General features: G+C 39.7%; 2 protein-coding genes across 21 annotated transcripts in view; one reads left to right on the top strand and one right to left on the bottom strand.

Moving 5' to 3' along the window:
- The window catches only part of HMBOX1 (homeobox containing 1), a 180,637-nt gene extending 161,433 nt beyond the window's left edge, over window positions 1–19,204 (bottom strand). For 9 of the 19 annotated variants that reach the window (XM_023216832.1, XM_023216823.1, XM_023216838.1 and 6 more), the window contains exon 1: window positions 18,632–18,906. The gene's annotated coding sequence lies outside the window, so the exon portion shown is untranslated. Of the gene's footprint in view, window positions 1–18,631 lie in introns of all 19 variants that reach the window. The other 10 variants (XM_023216833.2, XM_023216824.2, XM_023216839.2 and 7 more) reach the window with 2 other exon arrangements.
- INTS9 (integrator complex subunit 9) overlaps window positions 19,164–27,070 on the top strand; it is a 126,312-nt gene continuing 118,405 nt past the window's right edge. Inside the window, exon 1 of one of the 2 annotated variants that reach the window (XM_023216822.2) lies at window positions 19,164–19,437. In XM_023216822.2, coding sequence (XP_023072590.1) covers window positions 19,429–19,437 — 9 coding nt within the window. In that variant the 5' untranslated portion in view covers window positions 19,164–19,428. The remainder of the gene's footprint in view (window positions 19,438–27,070) is intronic. The other variant, XM_023216821.2, reaches the window with a different exon arrangement.

The following is a 27,070-nucleotide window of genomic DNA, read 5'->3' as shown; positions in this document are numbered from 1 at the left end:
AGACAAGATTGCAGTGAGCCAAGATCATGCCACTGGACTCCAAACTGGACAACAGAGCAAGAACCTGTCTCAAAAAAAGAAAGAAATAAATAAATCAGTATATTTTATATAGTATACAACGAAATGTCCCAAATGTATGTCAGTGAATTAAATCAGGCAATATAATAACTAAGGATACACATATACTCAAGAGATCTCTAGGAGAGGTGCTTTATAATTCGGTGGTCAGCAAATAGCTGGAAGACTCAGGACAACAGCAGAACAGAAGCTGTCTAAGATCCCACAGACATGCTGAGATGCCTGTAGGCTTCTTAAGACACATAATCGGGAGCAGAGACACATAACAAATCATTGATTGCACTAATCGTTTTTATACCACCTGGATGAGATGTTTAGACAATGTACACTATATAATAGAGATAAACTGAATTACTATTAAAAATCAATACATATCTACAAAAAGGAAGTAATTCAAATCCTAAGTGTCTAACACAAATTAGTAGTATTTGAGCACAATGAATTAGAATGTTTCAGTCACCTTTGGTAACAGGTAGTACAATGGAGAAAATGTAAAACTAGGAGATAAGTGACCGAGTTCTACTCTGGCAATTTAGACAAGAACATCTGACTCCCTTCATTTCCCTACTGGACACAAGTGATAAACTAGATTATTTCTGGTCCTTTCCTTTCAAGAAATCTACATTACAGTTTGTTGATTTAAATACCAACAATGCAAACCACCACCACCATCACAAGGAATACACTGCCTTAAAAGGTTACTGTGCTTCTTCTAAAATGAACCCTATATATATATGGTTCATTTGGAAAATAATCTTTCATTTATGCCTTGAAAAGAAATTAATTCCTGCTATAAAGCCATGTAATTATTTTTCAAATAATTTTGATAACATTTTTTAATAATTTTGATAACATTTTTGATTTGTTTTTCTAAGACCACCAGAGTGGGCACAAAAGAACCAGCGAGTAGGCAAGGCTAAAAGCAAAACTGCAAATTTATTCTTTGGTCATCTAGCTTCAGGGACCAGAGCTGGGCGGGGGGGCGGAATTTCTAATACAGTCCGGACAAGAGTGGGGGCTGAGAAAGCCCGCCCCTGGCGCATCTGCTGGGAGCGACTTTTCTAGGAGTGGAAGGGCAATAGGCAGGGCATGGGCATGTCGCTCCGCAGGTGCCACCAGGTAAATCTTGGTCTCTTCGGATTGACATCACCTGGTGCATGCCTGATTAATCTGCACCTTCCCGGGCGTCAGCTGCATTCTCGCACACACGGGAAGAGTTGGTGGTGAGGAAGAACCCGGAAGTGCACCATCCTGCCTCCGTTCATCCAAACAATTTTCAATAACTTTGATAACATTTAACATTATAACTGACTTGCAATTTACCATCTTGATCAGTTTGGAATTATTAGTTTGATAACCCATTAAAAAACATCATTTTCAAGGCCAGGTGTGGTGGCTCACACCTGAAATCCTAGCACTTTGGGAGGCCAAGGCCGGCAGATCACCTGAGGTCAGGGGTTCAAGACAAGCCTGGTTCAACATGGTGAAACCCCATCTCTACTAAAAATACAAAAAATTAGCCAGGTGTGGTCAAGCTAACGCCTGTAATCCCAGCCACTTGGGAGGCTGAGGCAGGAGAATCCCTTGAACCCGGGAGGCGGAGGTTGCAGTGAGCTGAGATCACGCCACTGCACTCCAGCCTGAGGGACAGACCAAGACTCGGTCTCAAAAATAATAATAATAATAATAAACCATCATTTTCAAAAAGCATATACTAAGAATCTCTACATAAGTCATTATGTTTGAAAAGTGAGAGGAAATGGACATGTAAAACTGAACAAAGTTTCAAATACTAAGTATTTTATAAATGTAAGATAACCATACAAATACACAAAATAACTTTTTATATGGTGATTTTTGTTTTAATATAAGCCTGGAGGGAAGGAATGATTATATTTAAAAATCTCATTAACTTAAGAGTTAACTCAGGCATGCTGCTCCAAGTAATCTCTTATCCTTCTATAATCTTAAAGTTTCTCTAGATAAAGAAACCACCATCATTAGCAGGAAGTGCAGGAAAGAAGGGCTAACATTTTTCCCAAAAACTACAGAAATAGTAATTAACAACTTTAACAAGTCTATGCTAATTCAGCTTTAATCCTCTAGCTCTGAGAAGATTAACAATCTATTCAGGTTAGATTTCCCAATGGGTGTTGGTTACTAGAGAATCCATTAGAGTATCTAAAATGCGGGTTTCTGGACCTCTCTGATTAATCTCTGATTAAATTCTAAAAAACATCACTTTTATTAAGCAACGAGTCAGCCTGCATAAATTCATGTAGCCAAAATTATGCATATATTCTGAAAATGCATATAATCAAAGCTGAAAAAAATGTGCTGGTAATACAAAGATTGGAAATGTGTTAGAATCAAGTCTTTAGTGAAAACTGAGATGCTGGGTTTAAGTATTTTAAAGAAGTTTAAGAAATGTTTTGGCAAAGTGCATGAGACTGGCTGACGGGGCTTAGTATGTAAAGGCCCATATGAAAGTAATCCAGAAATACAGAGGACATGATAGAGGTTGTTAGTCTGCTTAAAAGAGAGTTGTTAAATAGGATAAGGCCAGCTGGTAGCAGCCCTTGAAACACACACAAAAATATGATTAAGCACATTTTATGAAAGGAACCGAAACCTAGCAAAATAACTGAATCACTTCTAGACAGGCAGAGCTTCCTGATTATCCCAAATACCCAAAGATTTGTGAAGTTACTCACCAAGGCTGATAAATCAAGAGTGAAGAGCATTATTCTCTTTCGAAGGCCATAACTGGCATCATCACCGTCCTCTCTGATGCCCTCACAAATCCTACCAACTTGGGATAAGACAAAATTCAATTGAAATCTAAAACTATATTATGCTTTTAGGCTTTTTGTTTTTGCTTCTCTCTCTCTCTCTGCGTATGTGTTTGTGCCTGTTTTTTTGTTTTGTTTTTCTTTTGGCTTAAGCAGAAGTTTCCGGTGAACTTACTTTGAAAACGATTCTTTTCAACAACAACAACAAAAAAAAAACCCTTCAGTTCCTATTGCTCATGCAGAAGCTCTTGGTCAACCTCCAATTAACCAATCATCATAATCAACCAATATTCTCTAGATTCCCCTTCTAAAACAAACTGACAAGGATGCTTATTAGGCTATTTCAAACACTCCACTGTGTGCCAACCAAGAGCAAGCTGGTTTATTCCCTTACTGTTTAGACAAGTTGTTCTTGCAACTGTGGAATTTGATTATACCATCTAAACTAACAAAATAAGAGTGTGAAGAGGCCGGGCGCAGTGGCTCACGCCTGTAATCCCAGCACTTTGGGAGGCCGAGGAGGGTGGATCACAAGGTCAGGAGATCGAGACCATCCTGGCTAACACGATGAAACTCTGTCTCTACTAAAAACACAAAAATTTAGTCAGGCGTGGTGGTGGGCGCATGTAGTCCCAGCTACTTGGGAGGCTGAGGCAGGAGAATGGCATGAACCCGGGAGGCAGAGCTCGCAGTGAGTAGAGATGGTGCCACTGCATGCCATCCTGGGTGACAGAGCGAGACTCCGTCTCAAAAAAAAAAAAAAAAAAAAAAAGTGTGTGAAGACTTGTTTCTATTAAAGGTAAGTCACGCACACAAAAAAAGGGTTAAATGTTTGGCACAATTTAAGATGATTTCCTTAAAAAAATAAGAATGCTATTGAATTGAGTATAGGTGAGACTACTATAAAAGATTTGGGAGAAATGGGTTGGGCAAGGTGGCTTACGCTTATAATCCCAGCACTTGGGGAGGCCTAGGTGGCAGATCACAAGGTCAAGAGATGGAGACCATCCTGGCCAACAAGATGAAACCTCATCTCTACCAAAAATACAAAAATCGGCTGGGCGTGGTGGCACGCACCTGTAGAGGCCTAGGCAGGAGAATCGCTTGAACCTGGGAGGCGGAGGTTGCAGTGAGCCAAGATCGCGCCACTGCACTCCAGCCTGGAGACAGAGCAAGACTCCGTCTCAAAAAAAAAAAAAAGATTTGGGAGAAATAAAATATTAAGATTTGACTCATAGATTATAAATGTCTTTAAGGTCTCCCTCCATTTAAAAAAAAATAAAAACTGGAAATAATAAATGATACATTATGGGTATGGTTTATGCATGAAAAGCTGATGTAGAGTGTCAGTCAATCCATAGATTCACACACAAAGAAAAGGCATTGGCCCTAGATCAGTTTCTCAACCCCAGTACTAGTGACATTTTGGATGGGAGAATTCTCTGTTGGGAGGGGGAGATACTGGCCTGTGAACTGAAGGATGTTTGGTAGCATCCCTGCCTTTGCTTTTACCCACTACATGGCAGTAGCACCCCCACTCCAGTAGCGGCAATCAAAAATGTCTCCTGTAGTCCCAGCTACTCGGGAGGCTGAGGCAGGAGAATGGTGTAAACCTGGGAGGCGGAGCTTGCAGTGAGCTGAGATCCGGCCACTGCATTCCAGACTGGCCGACAGAGCAAGACTCTGTCTCAAAACAAAAACAAAAACAAAAAAGTCTCAAATGTTGCAAAATGTCTCTGGAGGGTAAAAATCACCAGTTGAGAACCACTGTCCCTGTACAAAATAACTAACAAACGTGTGCACGTCTATATATTTTGATTAAAGTAAAATGTTTAAGTCATCAGTTTTTAATGCTTTTTACTATAACCAACTTTTTAAAATCAATTGATCAACTGCTAGTTCAAGTTAAGTCATTTAAGATGTCTTTTGCATACAGAACAGGAAGAAAGACAAAAAATAATCCTTCACCTGATCAAGTGCCAAATGAGATATCTTTGTACATGATGATAGCCCCATCTCATCCATATCTTTTGCTGAGATCAAGACAGAAGCACAGGATTACTGAGGAGGTTGGAGCAGGAAAAAAAGAAAGAAAAAGCAGCAAAGGGGGAAAAAAGGAGACGTAAGAAACAACTCCCAGATGGTTGGAATAGTGGCACAAGGAGAAAGCTTATTATTACCTCTTGCCTTCTTAGTCCCATTCACAGCAATTTACCACAGGCCAATCTAACACCAAACAAGAGGTTCCTACTAAAATTACTTACCAAGGCTGATAAATCAAGAGTGAAGAGGATTATTCTCTTTCAAAGGCCACAAGTGGCATCATCACTGCCCTCCCTGATCCCCTCACAAATCCTACCAACTTGGGGGAAGACAAAATTCAACTGAAATCTAAAACTATATTATGCCTTTAGGCTTTTTGTTTGTTTTTGCTTCTCTCTCTGTGTGTGTGTGTGTGTATGCTTGTGTAAAAGAAAGCTTAAATGTCCACTGGTGGGTAAATGGTTAAATTATACTTCATTTGTTTACATTTAAAAAAATGAGTTATGTCTTTATATGCTGACGTCATTATATATTGCTAAAGAAAGAAATATAAGTGATAGTATGACACCATTGTAGAGGAGAGAATACACTTGTAACCTGAAAGCAAATTATTAATAGTATTTATCTTTTGGTACGGCAGATTGCATTTTCCATAACTGCCACAAGAATATTTCCATCATACAGGCTCTTTGAGAATGTTGCCACTCCTCCCATCAAAAGGTAGAGTGGAGTCTCTGTTCCCTGCTCTCCAACATGGGCAGGCCTGCATGACTGCCTTCATAAGTAGAATGTTGTGGAAGTAATCCTCAAGTTTCCAAGGATAGGAAAACAATAAGCCTGACTTCCTGTCTCTTTTGGGACACCTGCCTTTGGAGCCCTGAGGCACTACGTGAGAAGTCTGGCTACCCTGAAGCCACCATACTGGAGAGACCACACAGAGACAGGGAGATGCCTAAGGAGACATTATGTTTTCCCCAAAGGAACAGTGAGCACATGAGTAAGCTAGCTCAGATGCCTGAAATTACTGAAGCAAGCATACCCCATGTGCAGTACTAAGATCTGTGCCTCATGGTTGAGTCCTCTTTCTGATCCTATCGAAACCAAACGGTGAGCTTCCTAAAGGGTAGGCCTACATCTAACTCATTGTTGGTTAAATAAGTGGAAGTTAATAAATGAACTGTGAAAATGAAGGGGGGAAGGGAAAGAATGTCATTTCTCTGATCCAGTACCCTCAGTACTAGACAGATTGCTATGTCTAAGTTCTTGACAAGTATTATTGGCTGTAGAATGCTGGCACCAGTGGCAGGGGTACCAGAAATTTTAGGTTCATTATCTTCTGAGGATAAATTCAGTCCCCTTACCCCTGCCCCCTCCCAGGGGCAAGTCAGTAGAAAATTCAAGGATCTTACACTTAAACCAGGAATCCAATTCATATACATAACATGAAAACTAAACTATTTAAAATGTCACATACCTTACAAATAAATACAAAAAGTTACAATAATGATTGAGTATGTAAATACAGCTTATATGTGGAGTAAATGACTGGTCTAAGTGTGTCGAGGTTCACTGGGACATGTCTCCTCGACAGAAGGATTTAACTGGGTTTTAAGTATAAGGTTTTAACTAATAAGATAAGGATATACAAATATATTAAGTGGGTAGGGTAGCAAATACCAAGAAACAAAGACTGAAAATATACAGCAGGAGGAAAGGTAATTTATTTGAATGCAATGTAGAAAATATCTTCTGGAATAAGAAAATAAGACATGGAAAAGGGAGGAAAGGAAATGTCAGCAAACCCGTTACAAAGCACGGGACTAAAATTTGGCGTATGGCACAATTTGAACTAAGGTATAGTAACCTCTTAATGACTTGATGAAAAGTTCAATAAAAATTATTCTAAGAGTGTTGTGCACCATGGAATAGAGTAGGGAAGTGGCAGGAAGGTCAGTATTACTTCTGCAGTCATCTCAACAAGAAGTAATGAGGATGGCAACTACAGACAACAAAGGAAGAGAATAATCTAAGCGATGTTATGGGGTGAAAGAATCAGCAGATCACTGACAAATCAGATGAGAGGAGGAGGGAAAAAAGAACAAAAAGAAAAGTACTAAAGGGAGATTTAAAGCCTTTAATTCTAGGAACTTCAAGACCAGCAGTAATTTTAACAAGAGAGAAAAGAATGATAGAAAAAAGACTTGTATAGAAAGAATTTTAAGGGGAAATATTATATCTAATGCAGCTAAGAGCTACAAAAGGAAAACTGAGAAGAAAATAAATAATGCACAAAGACAAAATGAATTAGCCAGAAAGAGATTATTTAAAACAAATGAGAATTCTAAAGATTAAGGAGGGGAGTAAGTATTACCTTGGAAAAAGAAGAACAGGACAACTAATAATAAGATAAGGTGTAACAACCACTGCTCTAAGCACTTAGCAAATGATGCCTCATATACTCACAAGACTCCTATTAGTATATGAATAAATACTATTATTTATTTTTGCCCAGTTTACAGATGAGACACATAGAGGTTTACACAAAATTACAGGGTTAAGTAGTGGAGATCAGATTTGCACCTAGACAATACAGCTCCAAAGTTCATGTTTTCAACCAGCTCAATATCCTAAGAGTAATTAAGACTCCAAAAAGAATGACAGACCTTAAAAAAAAAGGTGAGAAATTTAATTCGTGAGGGCAAAGGTTCAAGAGATGGCTGATATTCCAAAGTATATAAGGTTAAAAAACAAACAAAAACTTGCTTACTAGATCCAGAAAATTAGAATAAAGGAGAACTTAATGACGAAAGGTGGGAATAAAAAAAGACTGTCTTAAGAATTCATATATAAAAATACGTAGTTTAAGAAAATGAGCCGATGCCATAACCATAAAAACTAGATGTTTAGGGCATAATACTATTAAGTACAACATCTAGAAAAATAATCATACCCAAAATAGAGCCCATGTCACGATTTACTGACATAAGCAATCAGGATGGACATAGTGTTTAATATGAGGCAGGCACATATCAGGAAAGAAACACTCCCAATTATAAACAGATATTTGAGACTTCCACAGAACAAAGCACATAATAGGTTCCAAGTAGGTATTATGCTGTCTATGCACTTTCCAAGCATTCTGAGGACTCTACCAATTAGAATTACCTGATATACTTATGAAGGATGTATATTCCTGGGCCCATCTCAGATTTTAGGAATCTGGGGGTAGAGCTCAGGAAACAATTTTTTTTTTTGAGATGGAGTCTTGCTCTGTAGCCCAGGCTAGAGTGCAGTGGCGCAATCTCGGTTCACCGCAACCTCCGCCTCCCAGGTCCCAGTTCAAGTAATTTTCCTGCCTTAGCCTCCTGAGTAGCTGGGATTACAGGCGCATGCCACCATGCCCAGCTAATTTTTTTTGTATTTTTAGTAGAGACGGGGTTTCACCATGTTGGCCAAGCTGGTCTTGAACTCCTGATCTCATGATCCGCCCCACTCAGCCTCCCAAAGCACTGGGATTACAGGTGTGAGCCACCGTGCCCAGCTAGAAACTAAAATATTAATACTTTTTCCAGGCAATTCTTCAGCACAAAAGTTGAGATCACTGTTTCCTTCTGTTGTAGCCTAAGTGCTTAGAACTCTGTGACTCCCCATCTATTTATCTCCTGTGGAACTGCAATGTGACTCCAATCTTCTAGGTTCCTTAGTTGCCTATCCTTGACTTACACTTATTTCTAAAAACCTTGGCCCTGGTTTGGTAATATAATAAAGACTTAGCTTTGGAAATTTTAGCTCTGAAGTCCATACAAACTCCAATACTGACATAGGAATAAAAAGGTCCAGTTCCTTTCCCTGAACTCATGGAGCTTTTGTTAAATATCACATATGCTGTTGACTGGACATTGGATTGACCCAATATGTCAATTCTCTTGTTGCCAGATCGGCAGAGAACAAGATGCTCACTACTACAGACTCAACTATTTGAATTCCTGCTTATTGCCTCTAAAGTAAGAAGGCACAAATTGTCTTGTTAGGGATGAATGACATTTGCTAAGAGAATAGTTGTCACTATATAGATAGAGGGTACCTATGAGAATGTTCCAGTTCCTAGAATAGTGATGAAATGAGTTCTCCTAAGATGTCTCTAGATCTTAACGATGGGACAAAAGAATGTCTGCTTGATATGAATAAGAGCTTCTTTATTCAATAAGGGACAGTCTTTGACAGCAACAATGAGGATCCTGATACAACGGCTTCTAGATGCTTTCATACTTAGGAGGTCAGTGATCCAAATTGTAGAGATAGTACATTCACGTATCCAGGGCTACCTCTCATTCTCCTTCCTTAATCCTACCTAGTTCTTATAGTCCTACTTTGTCACCTTTCTGGTTCGCCTGAGGTGACTAGAATAAAAAGCCAATATTAAATTATAGGAGTCTTTTTGCTATTTCCAGCAAACTGTCTGATCCTTGCAGAAAAGGATTAAATCCAACTTATCTTTGTATCCCACAAAGTACCTCATCATGCTATACGGCCGGGCGCGGTGGCTCAAGCCTGTAATCCCAGCACTTTGGGAGGCCGAGATGGGCGGATCACAAGGTCAGGAGATCGAGACCATCCTGGCTAACACGGTGAAACCCTGTCTCTACTAAAAAAAATACAAAAAACTAGCTGGGCGAGGTGGCGGGCGCCTGTAGTCCCAGCTACTCAGGAGGCTGAGGCAGAAGAATGGTGTGAACCCGGGAGGCAGAGCTTGCAGTGAGCTGAGATCCGGCCACTGCACTCCAGCCTGGGCAACAGAGCAAGACTCCGTCTCAAAAAAAAAAAGGAGGTGATATATCCCCACCTTTTTGGAGTTTAGGCACAACTGACCATCATTAATATTAAAATGCAGATCATAAGATTAACAAAACAGATTCCTTGTGACAATAAGATATCAAATTATAAAGAGGATATAAGGCCATGCCGAACAAGGGCTAAGTCACTCACCCCTGTGGGTCACTCTGACCTCAAATATTGGTTCACACACTTCCTTATCTTAAAACATTCTTTTCTGTTGACTCCAAATTTTTACACAAAGCTCTACTCCTTTAATCAATTGCAAATTAAAGAATCTCTGAATCCGCCTGTAACCTGTAAGCTCCCTCTTCAAGATATCCTACCTTTTCAGGCCGAACCAATGTATACCTTCCATGTATGAAATTTATGTCTTTGCCTATAACTCCTGCCTCCCTAAAATGTATACAACCAAACTGTAATCTGACTGCCACAGACACGCTTTCTTAGGACATATTGAGACTCTGTTCTCTAGGCCATGGTCGCTCATATTGGCTCAGAATAAACCTCTTGAAAACAAAAAAACAAAAAAACAAAAAAAAAAGTACCTCATCATGCACTGCTAGACTTGACATGTTTAACCGAGTGCCTTGTTCAACCCCAACAAGAGAACCCTCCTCATGTAAAGCATCTAAAAGCTTAAGCCTCATATAAAAGGTGCTTTCCACCCTACTTCCCACCAAGGTCATGGGATAAGGACAGGCATTTAAGTCAAGGTGGTCATGCAATGCATTCCAATTTCTCTCTTCCCAACTGAAATAAAAGAAACATACTGTCACCACCAACAGGTAAACTTTAGTTGAAAGAACAGTTCAAGTCAATACCATGGCAAATCAAATCCACTTTCCAGTCAGAACTTTGGAGAAGCAGAGACTATGAAAAACCAGGGCAAGACAAACAGAGCTGGAAGGAAGACATGAGAAAGGGAGATGAAGCAGACGTGGAAGGAGATGCTGAGACAAGAAACCATTTAACACCAGAATGAGAGCTTGAGAGACTAGCCTCTCAGATTCCTAACAGTTCTCCCATTCACACAAGGTCTAGTCACTCTTCGTCAACCCAAAACAGCTGAATCCCTACAACAGCCTGTCCTTGAAGCCAAATGATCCCTAATTAAAGCATTATTTTTTAGAAGGTACACCAAGACAAATAAAAAGCTAAAAACATAAATCCAAGGAGGAAAAAACTGAAATCACAGGTAGCCAAAAAGTTTTGTAAATATGAATCTTATTTATCAGGAAGTGCCATCAATATTTATATTGATGTATTCCTACTAATGAAACAAATGAAACTTTAATTGGTCTTTTTTCAATGGAAATTATCACAGTATTGACATATGAAAAACTGTCTCAAACCCAGAGAAGACAAAAATCAGGTGATCTATCTTTGTGAATACATTTGAAAATATTTTGTTAGCCTGTTCAAAGCAGACTTCTGTTGTTGTCTATAATAATCGATAGTATATTGGATTAACAGCCTCATCTTTTTAAGACAGGCTTTATAATCATATGGCTGACTAAGGGGCAGCAAAGAATAACCAACCGTGTAACTATCCTTTAACTTGTACCTAACAAAAATAGTAACTATAACCTCCCCTTTTATTCTGTAAAGATCCTTTTTCTGAAAATATATTTGAACTAACTATCTTTAAAGCTAGTTCCCTTGCAATAAGTACAAAATAAAACTATGACATATGCTGACAATCAATTAATCTGACAAGTTTGCATTAACACTGTCAAAACCAAACTAATGTCGAAATAGCTATAATTTTGGTTATCTAACACAGATTCTAACATATCGTCTCTAGCAAGAAACATATCATGTAAGCCTTGAATTCATTAAAATTTAAATCTTTCTTTTTTTTTTTTTTTTTTTTTTGGAGACAGAGTCTTGCTCTGTTGCCCAGGCTGGAGTGCAGTGGCGTGAACTAAGCTCACTGCAACCTCCACCTGCCAGGTTCAAGCGATTCTCCTGCCTCAGCCTCCTGAGTAGCTGGGAGTACAGGTGCACGCCACCACACCCGGCTATATTTTTGTATTTTTAGTAGAGACAGGGTTTCACCACGTTGGTCAGACTGGTCTCAAATTCCTGACCTCATGATCCGCCCAACTCGGCCTCCCAAGGTGCTGGGATTACAGGCCTGAGCCACCAAACCCAGCCTCATTTAATTCTTACACATTTGTGGACAATTTCAAAGTTATCATTAACTTTTACCAGAAAATTTTAATGGGTCCTAATATTATAATTCCTCATTTAAAAAAAAAAAAAAAACTAGCCGACCGGGCGCGGTGGCCCACACCTGTAATCCCAACACTTTGGGAGGCCGAGGCGGGTGGATCACGTGAGACAGAAGTTCGAGACCAGCCTGACCAACATGGAGAAACCCTGTCTCTACTAAAAATACAAAATTAGCTGGGCATGGTGGTGCAGGATCCCAGCTACTCAGGAAGGCTGAGGCAGGAGAATCGCTTGAACCTGGATGGCAGAGATTGCCGCGAGCTGAGATCGCGCCATTTTACGCCAGCCTGGGCAACAAAGAGCGAAACTCCATCTCAAAAAAAAACAAAAACAAAAACAAAAACAAAAAAAACTAGCCAATATTTAGATTCTTATAACAAAAAAAAAAAAAAAACTGGTATGCTTGCAATGTCAGTTCATCTAAAAAATAAACTTCTAAAAGAAAGTTTAATTGGAATTTTTCATAAAAACTTTCAGGATGTGCCAATGCAACACTTAATGACAGAGATACATTCTGAGAAATGCACCATTAGGCAATTCATTGTTGTGTGAACACCACAGAGGGTACTTACACAAGTCTAAGTGGTGTAGCTTATTGCTCCTAGGCTACAAACCTGTACAGCATTTACTGTATTAAACACTGTAGGCAACTGTAACACACTGGAAAGTATCTGTGTTTCTAAACTTTGGAAAAAGTACAATTAAAATATGATATAATTTTATGGGACCACTGTCATATATCCAGTCCGTTTTTGACTGAAACATCATTATGTACTATATGACTGTATTACATAAGGCAAAAGAACGAAATTACTGATCCAATAATTGGTATCTTTCTCCTTAGCTATATTGACAAAACAATAGAACTTATGAAGAAGAGGAGAATCATTCAACCTTTGCAGTAACAGTTCTGTACCTTGATTCTGGTGGTGGTTATGCAATCTACACACCTGTGATAAAATGGCAGAGAACTATACACACACATTGTACTGATGTCAATTTCCTGGTATTAATATTGTATTGAAGTAATGTAGGATGTAACTAATAGGGGAAACTGGGTAAAACGTACAGTGCCCTCTCTACGATTTTTGCAGCTTCCTGTAAACTACAATATGCCAGAAGCATCCTAAGGACTTGCCAGCAGTTCAAGGGCTCACAATAATCCTATGAAGTAGGTACTATTTTTATCCCCAGTCTATTGATGGGGAAGCTGAGGTACAGACATTTTAAATGATTTGCCCAAGGTCACATAGCTAGTAACTGGCAAAGTCAGGATTTGGACACAGGTGGTATGACTCTAAATTTTTGATTTCTGTGAAAGTCTGAGGAGCCACTAAAGGATCACAGGCAAAGTATGGCTGACAATCAAATTCACATTTTATTTTGGCAAGATACTCCAAGTAGGAGTTTAGAATGACTAATGGAAAAAACTTCAAACAAGATTAGTTAAGATACTGATGCAATAAATCACAAATGATGAAGGTGTGAAATAAGAGAACATTAATAGAAAGAAATGTATACAAAATATGAAACCAACTTGACTTCACGACTGGATGAAGAGTGAGAACTTAATCCAATTTCAAGGCTTGAATGACTATACCCAAGCCAAGAGTTTCATGTTTTAACAATACTGTTACATTATCAAAATCTTTTTTTTTTTTTTTTGAGACTGAGTCTCGCTCTGTCGCCCAGGCTGGAGTGCAGTGGCGCAATCTCAGCTCACTACAACCTCCACCTCCCAGGTTCAAGCGATTCTCCTGCCTCAGCCTCCCAAGTAGCTGGGATTACAGGCATGTACCACCACACCCAGCTAATTTTTGTCTTTTTAGTAGAGACAAGGTTTTGCCATGTTTGCCAGGCTGGTCTCAAATTCCTGACCTCAGGTGATCCGCCCGCCTCGGCCTCCCAAAGTGCTGGGATGACAGGTGTGAGCCACCATGCCCAGCCTAAATTATCAAAATCTTAAATCAGTTCAGTCTTAAAGTCATCCCTGTTTCAGCAGTAACCACAGCATTTCACTTTCTTGCTATAAAAATTGTGACTAGATACAAATTAAAGTTACTGCCACTTGGCAACTCCACACTATTTAATATGTATACAGTAATGAGGCTACTAATATTTTCAATACACCACATGTGGACCATCTCTGGACATAAGATAAACAAAGAAGCAGCCAGAGAGTATATTCAGCATGTGGAATTTAGTAAACATTTTTTATCACAATCCACACTCTAAGAAAAACCTAGTGCCCTTTGACTGAATTAGAATCATTTTACCACTTAACAGGAAGGAGTCTAGTGCCACCCATTTTAAGGGTGAAAAAGTTAAAATAATTGATCACTTCAAAGCTAAAATCAGACTATTATTACCTTTTTTTTTTTTTTTGTAAATGTTAAAAAAAAAAAAAACACTATAGCCTAAGAAGCTGTCAAATATTGCATTAAGATTATAATAGCCACTGGAAAAACTTAATGTAACTTCAACCTTATTATCACTATGAGGGTAAAAACCATGCTAAAGCCAGGGCCCTTCCAGGAGCTAAATGCTCTTGGAAAGTGTCCAAAACAATGTTATAGTAAATTTCCAACTTGTTTCATCTAAGGTCAAGGAAAACAAATTATCTAAAGCACTGGATTATATTTGAATACACTGCAACTAAAAGTTTTACATCAAATAATCCCATGGAAAAATCTTTACTCTGTACCTATCATGGGCCCTAAATTCAGTAAGGGCAATGTGGGGGAATAGCTGCACCTAGGAATCCATGCTACGTGTTAAACTTAGTAGTATTTTGAGAAAACTTTCAATATCGATAGCTTCCATTTTGAGAGAATTATATTTTAACAAAATCTGTGAAAATAATGACTTGGAATGACACTGAAAATCTCCTTAGCTTCTATAATGTGGACAATATGTGCTGGTTACTCTTTGGTTTCTAGCTTCACTCAAAGTTCAAGGTCTCCTGCTATTTGTGGCTCAGATTCTCTCTTATGGGAGGCATGTCTGATAGATATATACCAATTTCGTAAATAAACAAACATAAAGGTATTTTATGTGTGAGTGCATGTGTGGGTGTACATATATAACACTCTAGACAAGCCATGCTTTTCACTCACAACAGTATTTTAATAAATTACAGTTTTACTAAAGTGAGAAAAGCCAACTGTTAACAGAAAAATCTAGCCAAAGAATAGCAAAGTGAGCTACAAAATTAATTCCAGAAGCCAAAGAACTAAATAATGCAAGTTCACAAAACAAACAAAACCAACACATTTTCAATGAGCACTATTCGGTTTATCTATAAATGTTCATGTATTTAAAAAGTTGAGTAGTACGCCAACTTTCACTTATGACAACATTCTACATAAATACCTAATTCCCAAGAGAAATAATTCAGGTTTAAAAAGCTGTATACAAAAAAAAGAGAAGCAAGAGCTACAAGGAAAAGAACAGAAGCAAATTATATGGTAGCTGCCTGAAACACTAAATGTGGGATGTACTGAATACAGTGTACAGGAGACTCAAAATGCACATATTAAGTCTAAATATTCCCAATGTATTCAATATCTATGAAACAAACAATAGAATTCCAATCAACACTTGCCACAAAAATTGCCATAAGCTGCTTGCTTCTATTTTTTAAATGATGTAACAATGACAGATTTGTTGTCACGTATTTTGTAACTTATCAACACTGAGCTATTAAGTTTCTATTAGCAATGTTTTAACTGAGGATTTGGGCTAGAAGACTGAAATCTGTTCCTACAGCAGTGAAAACGAAGCCTCACTAAAGGCATTCAACTTCCAGCTAAAGGCTCCTTTCCTTGATGCATATTTGTGATCATAAATAGTGTTCACTAAATGCAGTACACTAAACTAGCAACAGATTAGTTAAAAGTAGCTTAGATTTTCAACTTCCCATAATACAAGCAACATATTTAGAAGCAATCACATTAAAATAAATGTGTCTTTCACAGTTACGCGATGAAATTTTAAGCTGGACAAGCACCAATGCCCTGGTTTTCTACTTTATTCGTAACATATGACTCCCACATGCTGAGAATGTTTTATGCTTTAACCTGCAGTAAAGGCTTTACATCATTTTAATGCCCAGTACTTAAAATGCAATGGAATCACCCCCAATGAATGCTAGGAATATATTTGGTTTACATGTAATGATTTTGATCCCACTAGCAGTCAGAAAAAGTTTAATGAACGCTTTTCCCAGTAAATAACTTTGTACTTCCATGGACAAAACAAAAAGAAATTTTGAGGTAAGGGTGGATGGAAGAGAAATACTCATGCTTTTCCAATTCAAAACATTAACAAACATGTAGGTTTTTTACTTCTAAAATAACTTTTAAACATTTTTAAAAACCTCCATGACTATTATAATATGCTTCAGAAAAATAAAACAAAACACTCCGTTAAGTAGTTATGTAGGATTTTTCTCCACCTTTTGCAAAGTAGTGTTTCAAGTTAAGACACAAGCTTAAAACAAATGATTCTGAAAATCCTGGTCTATCACAAACTAATGGCTTAGTTTGGAATCAACATATTGTATATTCTACATCTGAAGATTTAGAAACCACAGTTTTTTTCTATTCAGGTCAATTGAAGTATACATGCACCTCATTCTTTCAGTTCCCTTTATCTGTGTGAATGACCAACAGCAAACATTTCAAATAAATGGTTAGAGGACATACCATAAAATTACACACTATCAATGTGGTTTTCAGTTATCATAGAATCTAAAGGTCCCTTACTGATGATAGGTGGCAGATTCAAGAATTGATAAGTTTGGGGAATATATTCAATTCTCAACAGTTGAAATAGAAATTATGCCAATTTCTTTATTTTAAAAATCTGTTACACTAAAAAAATTGTCACATAAGAATTATTGAAGAACTTAATAAGGAAGTACAAAATATGTGATCTTAAATTCTTCTAGTGTGTTATTAAATATTAAAAACTGTGAGAAATATGTTGCAATCCTTTTTTAACTCTAATCGAAATTTGAAAAAAAATTTAGAATTCAAATTTCCCAACTTTGACTTAGAAACATAATTCAACTAGATCAAGCAACTTAATTGTACAATTTTAAAATAAGTTTAATGCAAAGCACTGCAATCCTGATGTGATAATTACCTGCGGCATAAATGCAAAATAATAAATGCATTTAGTGATGCATTTTATGGTAAAACCACAAAAAGCACAACCATATTAGCACAAACTAAATGAAAAGACACAGGCAGTATTATGTCCATCAGAACGAGAAATGTTGTACTAAGCCAAGAAAGAAAGGAAGGACTTAAGGAAGGAAGGAGGGAGAATAGGAAGGAAGGAAGAGGGAAGCCAGAGGTTTCTATACCTGCAGGATCCCAGAGAAATGAGCTAGTCACATCCCTCTACCCTATATGATACATGGGTGATTTTTTTTAAGCTTCAGCGTAAATAAAAGCAGTAATCACTTTATACCATTCAACTTTACACAGTGTCATCTTTAATGCCAACTGCATTCTTCCCTTTACTCACCCAATGCTTCTTCACTCTTCCATTCCACCAGCTTTCAGGCAAATGCAAGACAGAACAGGGTGGAGTAGAAGAAAAATACAAGCAGCGCCTTTCCGCGCACCCCCTCTCCCGCAAATAATTTCCAACAGTTCTTCCTACTACGAAAATAAGTCGCCCTATCTCAAGATACACAACAGACATGCCGTCTCTGTAGTAGACATACACAGACGCGTACGCAATCCAGCACTCCCGACCCCCACCCCAGGCCCCCCAGTCTTCAGCAATTATTCATCTAATTCACACGAAGACAAGATACCTCTACCTACTGTTTCGGGGTGAAGGTGGGTGGAGGACGCCTTTCAAAGTAGCCCCAATAGTGTAACCAAAACACGGTTCCGGAATAAAATATTAAGAAACACTTTTCCTTTCCCACCTATCTACCGACTTGAGGATGCAAAAAACCCATCTCCGTATCACACCATCTCTACAGTTCTTGTGGCTGGAGTTTGGGGTGGAGATTCGTCCAGGGGAGGGGGCGGAGGCGAGTGGCGGAGTGTGAGCGGGCGACGGGACACGAGCGAGTTGCTGAGCCCGGCTGCCCCGCACCACGTCGCCAGCCCAAATGCCCAGCACCAGTACCTCACGCCCGCCCCTCAGCCCAGGCCCAGAGCGAGCGAGGACTCGCGCTGTCTAACTTCCCATCTACAGACACCGCTCCAAAACAAGCAGAGCACACAAGTACACGTCACACAGTTTAAACACACTTCCACACCCCAAACAAACCAACACACCTGCAAATCACCTCACAGTCTCCCGAACTCCACACCAGAGACCCCACCTCCAGGATTCAAACCTTCCGCTCATAGCAGAGGAAACTAGAAGAGTTAGGGGGCAGTCGACGCCTTTCCAGGACCGGCCCCCACGAACTGCCCCACCCCACAGCCCGCGTCTGGATCACCCACTCGGAAGCCCCCTGCTTCCTCCCTCCTCTCAATCCGGCCGCTAACGAGACCCATCCCCAGCGTCCGCTCACTTCCTCCCCAAAACCCCTCCAAAAAAAATGGTTTTAAATGAAGAGAAAGAAGTGAGGAAAGAGACTTGAGGTTGTCCGGCTTCAAAACCGCTCGACTCACCTCAGAATCCTCGCTGAGTTCTCTCCGCCCGGCAAAGCCCCCTCCCCAACGTCCCAGTACGAAGGGCTGAGGTAGGGAGGAGGGAAAGCGGGAGGGGGAGGGGTGTCTTCCGCGTGGGGCGCTCGTCGGGAGGGGACTGGGGAGGGGTTGAAGCCGGCGCAGGAAGAGGAGAAGGGGGAGGGGAGGCCCCTATCTCCCAGTCTCCCCCTGAAAAACCTCCCTTGTCTCAATCACATCAGACTGACTGTCTTTGTCTGGCTGACAACCGCCATATTGATACAAACAGCCCCGCTCCCACCTGCTGCCGCCCGGCGTCCCTGGGAGTTGTAGTTCCTGCCTCCCCTGAGTAAAAGCGCGGAGCCCGGCGCCTAGAGGCCCAAGAGAACTACAACTCCCGGCCAGCCACGTGCCCATCCGGCTTCCCTTTGGGAGGAGGGGAAAGGGGACCCGGAGCCGTCGGGACTACACATCCCAGAACACCATGGGCCCCAGGCGCGTAAGGGGGACATGATATCATGCTGGGGTGGAGAGGGAGGATGCATTGGCGGCGGGGATGAATTTGAGCTGACGGAAGGAGGCGTCCGCAGAGGAAAGGGAGGAAAAGGAAAGGCGACCACAGTTCCCATAGTGCCTGGAGGGGAGACTACATTTCCTATGATTCCCCTGGAACTGACGTGAGAATGGAAGACTGCAAGTCCCGCGATGCTCTCGGCTGGCGGGTGGCGGAGATTGCACCGGAAGACGCTTCCTGCGTTTGAGGAGTTCAGTGACTGCTCTTGAACCACCAAAAGTCCATTATGAAACTGGTGAGTCTTCGCTCCTAGGTCAGAGGGCAAAGGTGATGCTATATCCTTTTGGACCTCTTTTTCTCCTACTTTGGGCAGGGAATCGTCGCACAGGAGGGGTAGCAATTAGGGAGCTGGAAAGTGGAGTGGGCTAAAGAAAGCTGCTTTTTGTTAAGAAGGCTTGATTTCCCTCTCCAGCCCCACTATCCCTCCCAGGAGGTCTTCTTTCACTCGTTGGTGAGTCTTTTTGTTCAGACAAGACGTTGACTCTGTCACAGTCCTTCCCCTATGAACTCTGTGGGCTCTGTTAACCAGGTTTGGACGTCCTGGCTCCCACGTTAGGGTTATAATAGGCTGTTAACAACCCCTTTCCATTCGACTGGGGCTTGAGTAGCCTGTCTCCCTACTGTTGTTGAGGCTTTGGCTAGATTTAAGCAGACAGTAAAAAAACATTCGGCAGAACATAATCACTTATTAAATATCCTGTTGTATAGACTCCTCACTGCCCTTGGAATTCAAGACGAGGTCAGAGTGTGGAGAAGTTGAGTCTTAAACCCTAACTGGGATTTAGATGGGGAGAGAAGTGTTATATGGTATTCCATTCTAAGACTATAGGGACTGCATGAACCAAGTCTGGATGAAGTGTGCCGGTATACCTGAAGTCTTAACATCACACAACTCAAGCACCTGGCTCGTGGAGACTTCTCAAACCTTTAATTTGAGCCATTTGACTCATTGTGCATACAGGTCTGACTAGTTTATTCCAACTCGATTCAATTAGTAATAACATAGTGTAGAAAGGCAGGTGTGAAACACTCTTTATCAACCTTTTAAAATCCATATTCGTGCAGCCAAGTTACTGTCAAGCTTTACTTGAGGCAGGAGAATCGCTTGAACCCGGGAGGCGGAGGTTGCAGTAAGCCGAAATCGCGCCACTGCACGCCAGCCTGGCGACAGAGCGAAACTCTGTCTGAAAAAAAAAAAGTTTATTTTACCGTTATACATAATTATCTGAATATGCTTTTCCAAACCACACAACCCACCTTCCCTCATCTTGATAATCATTGTGCTACAGGCATATACTCTGCAAAGCCAGCTGTTTTCTGCGAAGTCAAAGAAAGTATTAAAAGTGGATTCAATTCTGAAATTCTCTCTTTATAAAGCTGTTTATATAAGAGGAAGGATGCGGGTCACTAAACCTTGAGAATAGCAATTTGCCCCTGGGTCAGTGTGCTATACATTTAAGAATGCAGAATTAAAAGTCATAGCAGTTGCCCTACAGAAGCGTGCAACCTAAGAAGAAGATTAAAAGTAAACCAAAGTTATTATTTATTTATTTAAAGACAGGGTCTGGCTCTGTGGGGCCCAGACTGGAGTGCAGTGGCGCGATCTCAGCTCACTGCAGCCTCCACCTTTTGGGCTAAAGCGATCCTCTCGTCTCAGTCTCCACATGTAGCTGGCAATACAGGCGCACACCACCACACCCTGCTAATTTTTTTGTAGAGATGGGATTTCACCATGTTGCCCAGGCTAGTCTCAAACTCCTAGGTTCGAGGTATCTACCCACCTCGATCTCCCAAAGTGCTGGAATTACAGGCATGAGCCACCGTGCCTGGTCCGAAATTATAATTCACTGTGTTCATGGTAAAATAGAGGCGTGTTCAGGGTTTTGGGAATTGAGAGAAGATTGGGGAGGTCAGGGGACAGCTTCCTGGAAAGGTAACTGACTCTTGAACTGATAAGAAGGATAAGTAAGCCAGGACCTTCCATGAAAGAGGTCAGCTTATAGGAGCACAAGAGCTTGGTACTTTATTGGCTAAAGCACAGACCCTGTGTTCTCAATAAAGAACAAATTATATTTGGTGTGTTCAGTTTAAGAAGGCAGGGAAGTGTGAAATAGTTTTTTCCCAAAACAACTCATTAGTGAGGGTATCAAAAAGCCAGAGTTTACTTTACGTATACTTTAGTTTGCTCATAAAATCCTCCTGCTTAATTTATTTAGAAATATGAAACCGGGGAATAGGAAAAAGTAAAAAAGTGGAAAATTGTTTTTTCCATTAAGAACCAAAGATGCCTCAGAGGAAAAGGAAGTCTTCTATTGATACTCATACTCCCTCTTTACTTTGCAACTATGTATTACATACTAAAACTTATTTGGTGGTTGATAGATAAATATAATTGAGAATTTCCATCAACATACCAAAAGCATTGCTGCTCAGTAAGTTAGATTGATGCGTCATGCCTCCCAAATGGTGGTAATAAGTCCTCCCATGGCCTAAAAGTTTTAATTTTGTGTACTGCTTCAGGAATATGTGATAGGCTGTGTTTTAAGTTTATAATTATGAAACAAAAATACATTTTGTTTAGCATTTTCTCATTTTTGAGATTGACTTTCCAGAGTACCCTTCCCACATACAATCTATGACCACCTCTTATTGATTCTACTTCCTAAATGAAACTTTCTTAAATAGATTCTGTTTCTCTGCAGTCCAACTAGAATATTGTCTTTGTAGTGGGCTCTTTTTGCTTGGAATTCAACAAGACCCCTTATCTGGTCTCCCTGCATTCAGTCTTAACCCTCTCAAATTCATTCTTTACTCTGCATCTGGAAGTTGTTTTAATTGCAGAGTTCCATGAAACCCTCTCAGTATCTTCCTTTGCCGTTAGGATAACTTCCTACACTTAACTTGGTTGAATGTGTTCCATTGCCGGCCTCACTCTTTTTTGCCTGGCTCATTTCTTCATATATTTCAGATCTCTGTCTAAATAACGCTTCGTCAGGGCCTCCTTGAATTAAGTACCCCTGTCATATGTTTGATGGCATACTTCCTATTTGTAGCACTAGTAATTATTGGACTGTGTCTGTCCTCCCCCATGTAGACTCTGTGTAAATAATTAGTAAATCATTTCTGAAGGTTTATCAAGGTTTATCATATTATCTCTGAATACCCTTGAGAAAAGATTAAAGAGTGAAATTAAAGAGATTACAATAAGCAGTAACAATTGAAGTAAAAAAGGAATGATTGCTACCTTTTATAAAGCAATTATTGTATGCCAGGCAATGTGCTCAGTATTTGCTATATAGTCTCCCATTTAATCCTTTGATTCAGATGACAGTATTCCCATTTTACAGACAGAACAATGTGAGCTTCAGGGAGGTGAAGTAAGTGGCTTAAAGTTAGCACAGATTACAAATGATGGAGTCAAGATCTAAACCCAGGTTTCCCTGTTATTTAGTGAGGGTAGGAACTCTAGCACCCTGCATCATGGCTAGGTTATCTCTTAAGAAAAGGAAGGTAGAGTGCATACCGAAAATGTATTCAAGGCTATTTTTGAAAATTAGCTTTAAATGCAAGTGTGGTTCAATTAAGATCTTCAGGCCAGGTGCAGTGGTTCATGACTGTAATCCTAGCACTTTGGAAAGCGGAGGCAGGCAGATGGCTTGAGATCAGGAGTTCTAGACCAGCCTGAGCAACATGGCAAAACCTGTCTTTACAAAAGATACAAAAATTAGCTGAGCGTGGTGACATATGCCTGTAGTCCCAGCTACTTGGGGGGCTGAGGCAGGAGGATCACTTGCGCCTAGGAGTTCGAGGCTGTAGTGAGCCGTGATGGCACCACTGCATTCCTGCCTGGGTGACAAAATGAGACCCTATCTCAAAAACAAAAAACAAAAAAAAATTTTTAAGGTTATTGGTTAAAAAAATATTTTTTTTAAGTTTAGAAACTTTCTTGATGAGCTGAAGGCCCCTATATCAGAACATACCAATTTGATTTTGAAGTTAGTCTTTTTTATATTCCAAATTTAGTTCCTGTGATACCATTTATAATTCTCAAACTTTGCACATCACCCTCTTGGTGACTTTTCACACACCCACATGAAAACAATGGATGCCATTTTAACGTAATACTTGGGTATCTCCTTCTTAGATACCAACTCAGAGGATTTCAGTGGCCTTCCATATTTATAATATGCCATATTCAGACAGCTTTATTTAACTGAAGAAAACTCGTTGGCATTTTCAGTTAACCAGAATCATTTTAGAAAGCAGAGGAAAATTAGAAATGTATCTTTTAAATTAGCACATTTTAGAGCATGTTCTGTTATTCATATAGATTGAGCCTAATTGGGTACCCTGATGGCCAGTTCAGCTAAGGATAGAAACTGGAATTCACAAAGGCCCTTACCGAAAGACCATGGAACAAAAAATTCGGAGCACATCGACAGAAATTAAGTTTGAAACATCATGTCCAGGAACCCAGTCATTTAAATAGATGAAGATTCAAGCGAATAAAATAGTCCGAAGCAGTTCAAGAATGCAGCTTGTGTGTTGTACTTCCTACAGATAGTACCTGAGATGGAGAGAATCTTCTGGCTTATTCAGTCAACAAAGATTTATTTTGCAACCACAGTATACCCTTGGCATTCACAGTTTTAACGCTTTCCATTTTAACCATTACATTTGACCCCTGTGACATGGAATTATTTATAATTTTGCTGAGACACAAATTTGAATGTGACTTTAAGATTAATGATAATCCTTTGGGAGGGGCCTGAGTGCCTCAGAATCCATGGCGCTCTGCAGAAGCCGGCTTGTTAAAAGTCTTAAAGGAAGGTCATTTAAATGCTTGTTATACTAATTAAATTTGATGGAAAAATTATATTCTGTAGTTGTGTTTACAAATTTTAGAACTTGAGAAAGCCACGAAATACATTCTTCAGTGGTCTTTGCTCCTTTGTTCAAAATGCTGTTTCATTTCTACTGGCTCAAACTTTTAACTTGCCATTTCTCCTGGGAAAACAGATGGAGCAAAGAAATGAATTCATGGACTGCTCCCAGTGGAAGACAAGTAAAACACTGAGTGCAATTGTAGATTATGTTGAAGATTGCTTGAAAGGGGCAAATCCTGCCCCAAGGTCAGTTTAAGAAATCATTAGAAAGGGGCGTGGTTAATCCTCACCTTGGATCTGCGAGTGTTGGATTCTTCCTCCAATTTACATGGTTGTAGAATCCTGTTGGCTTCCTAGGTTGTACGTGAAAAACAGGAAATCTTGGGCTATAAATTACAAGCCCTTAACGTTTTACCAGTGCCTGATTCAACTATTGCAGTACAATTTGTTAAAATGTCAGCTTGACTTCACTGTCTTTTCTGTTTTTCTTTGCTGATTGATAAGAGTGCCCTCCTGTGTCTTTAGGATGTAATGTCATTTCAAGCTTTTCAAAGGTCATATTTTATCATAACCTCAATAGGTTTTTTCCTTCATGATTTCCTCAAACTCTGAAAAGCTACGTGCGACATAAGGCTAAGTTACATACCTTGCTCAGTAATGCTCTGTGATAAAGATGGATATTTTACTCTTAGGCATTTCTGAGTCCAAAATTGTTGTTCTGAAGATTAAATCTTTTATACTTAACAAGACAAAAAAAATACCGGGCCAAGCACAGTGGCTGACACCTGTGATCCTAGCACTTCAGGAAGCTGAGGAGGAGGATCACTTGAGGCCAGGAGTTCCAGACCAGCCTGGGCAGCATAGTGAGACCCTGTCTCTAAAAATAAAAATTAAAAATTAGCTAGGCCTGGTGTATCAGGCCCATAGTCCCAGTTACTCAGTAGGCTAGGGTGAGAGGTTTGCTTGAGCCCGGGGATTTGAGGTTACAATGAGCTGATTGCACCACTGCACTCTAGCCTGAGTGACAGAGCAAGGCCCTGTCTCAAAAAAAAAAAAAAAAATACACTGATGACAGACTTTTGGTAATAATAGTTGAATTGAAAAAAAAATAAAAAACTGGCTTACCTATGGTCAATCAGCAAAGCCAGAAGACTGTTCTAATACAAGTATTACAGCGTTACTCTTGCTGTAACCACAGCAGCACATTTGTTTTGTGACTGGTTTGCTCTGAGTACTCAGATCCCTCTGGCATTTGCTCTGATGCTCAGCAATATTTAGTGAATAGTTCGCAAGGGCCCAGGTTGCAGCATGGCCAAGTCATTCCACATGGAAAATAAGCTCCTGGTTTGCTGAACACCAGCAGAGGTCCAGGCATAAACTAACCCTCAGATCTCCATCATTCATTTATTTACTCAACAAACCTGAACACCTCCTCTGTACCAGGCATTGCTCAAGATACTAAGCATATTGCAGTGAACAAAACAGATTTATTCCCAGCCTATATGGAATGTGAAGCCTCGTGGGTTTACTGTCCAATTCAAACAGTATTACATTGAATGTCCTGATTAGAGATACCCTTGGGCACTGGCTCAAATATTTTTGTTACATGTAATGGTCAAAACTATATTTAATTGTATCCAGTAATACGCTTTCTGAAAATTCTAACAGATGAGGCCAAATTGCTCACTAGTTTTCCATTGTACAGGTAGTATATGAGAATGCATTTTCCCCACCCTTGCCAATGATGCTGTTTCTTTACTTTTACTATTTGTGTTCCGAATGTAACTTTCTTCTTTGATCTATCCTCACATGCTCTCAGTCTACTACAGACTTCATCCATGTTTAGTAAAATGTCCCTAGAGTAGTGATTGCAGACGTGGGAAGATGTACCAGAAAAGGGAACACATTTCTTCAGATAAAAATATGGTGCCATAGGAATCTTCAAAAGGAAGCTTGTAAAAGATCTATGGTGTTGCTTTGAAAATGCCAGTGCATAGATGTAGGAATTAAGATGATGGTACTATGAGATCAGACAGATTGGAGAGGCAGCTGGGGAAGTGTGGGTAGATAGCAGAGGAAATCCCCTATACTCCCCACAACAGGGAAGGCCAGTGAGAGGAAGCCTGAGTTGACACATCAGGCAGGACTAAGAAAGGGGTACATGCCAGAAATTTGCAGAGATCATAGGAAAAGGCAAAAGTAGGAACGGCAAAGACAGGAAGGGAAATAGAGAAGACCCTGTAAGAGAAAGGCGCTGGCTTGAAAGTCACAAGTTGCTCGGTGATCAAGACTAGTAACTGTGTGGTGGGAACTTTACTGTGAGAAAAACAATGGGTTTAAATGGCTCCTGATTTACCATAAATTTGGAGGAAATGCCTTGAAGATTTAAAATGTTTAAATTTATTGAAAGCACATTTGAATGAACTTTAGCTCTCTCGAAGATAGGTAATCAGACAAATGATGTTCAAGAAAGCTATTCTTTAATAGGTATTGTAAAACTAACACCTTTTTTGGCCTTAGATTAGTTTATTTCTCATCACTCATGTTTATGAAGAGGTGGGGGAGGTGAATAATAAAATGTCTTGTATAATCCATTTCTCAGATTTATGGCTTAATCAGTCTCTTTTTCTAAATACAATATTTCTACATTTTTCTATGCCATTAATATGAAGGCAAGCATAATGAGATGTTCTAGCTTTATAAGTCTTCCTTCCTCTATTTTTTTCCAGCATGTGGAAATATGGGTAAAAAGCAGTAGTTTTAATATGTAAATGATACTATTATAGTTACCTTTTTTTACATGGTTTAAACAGCTTTTTTGAAGTGTAATATGTAATATGTAAAATTCATGCATATAAAACAAAATTCATTGACTTTTAGTAAATTTCAGAGTTGTGCTTCATTCTCCACGTTCCAGATTTAGCGCATTTCCATCACTCCAAAAAGATCTCCATTACTACCTCCAGGCCTCAGCAACCACGA

Source organism: Piliocolobus tephrosceles, chromosome 7, assembly GCF_002776525.5.
Source record: "Piliocolobus tephrosceles isolate RC106 chromosome 7, ASM277652v3, whole genome shotgun sequence".
Taxonomy (NCBI): Eukaryota; Metazoa; Chordata; class Mammalia; order Primates; family Cercopithecidae; genus Piliocolobus; species Piliocolobus tephrosceles.
Note: the sequence above shows the minus strand (reverse complement) of the source record. Positions and strands in the feature narration are given on the sequence as shown.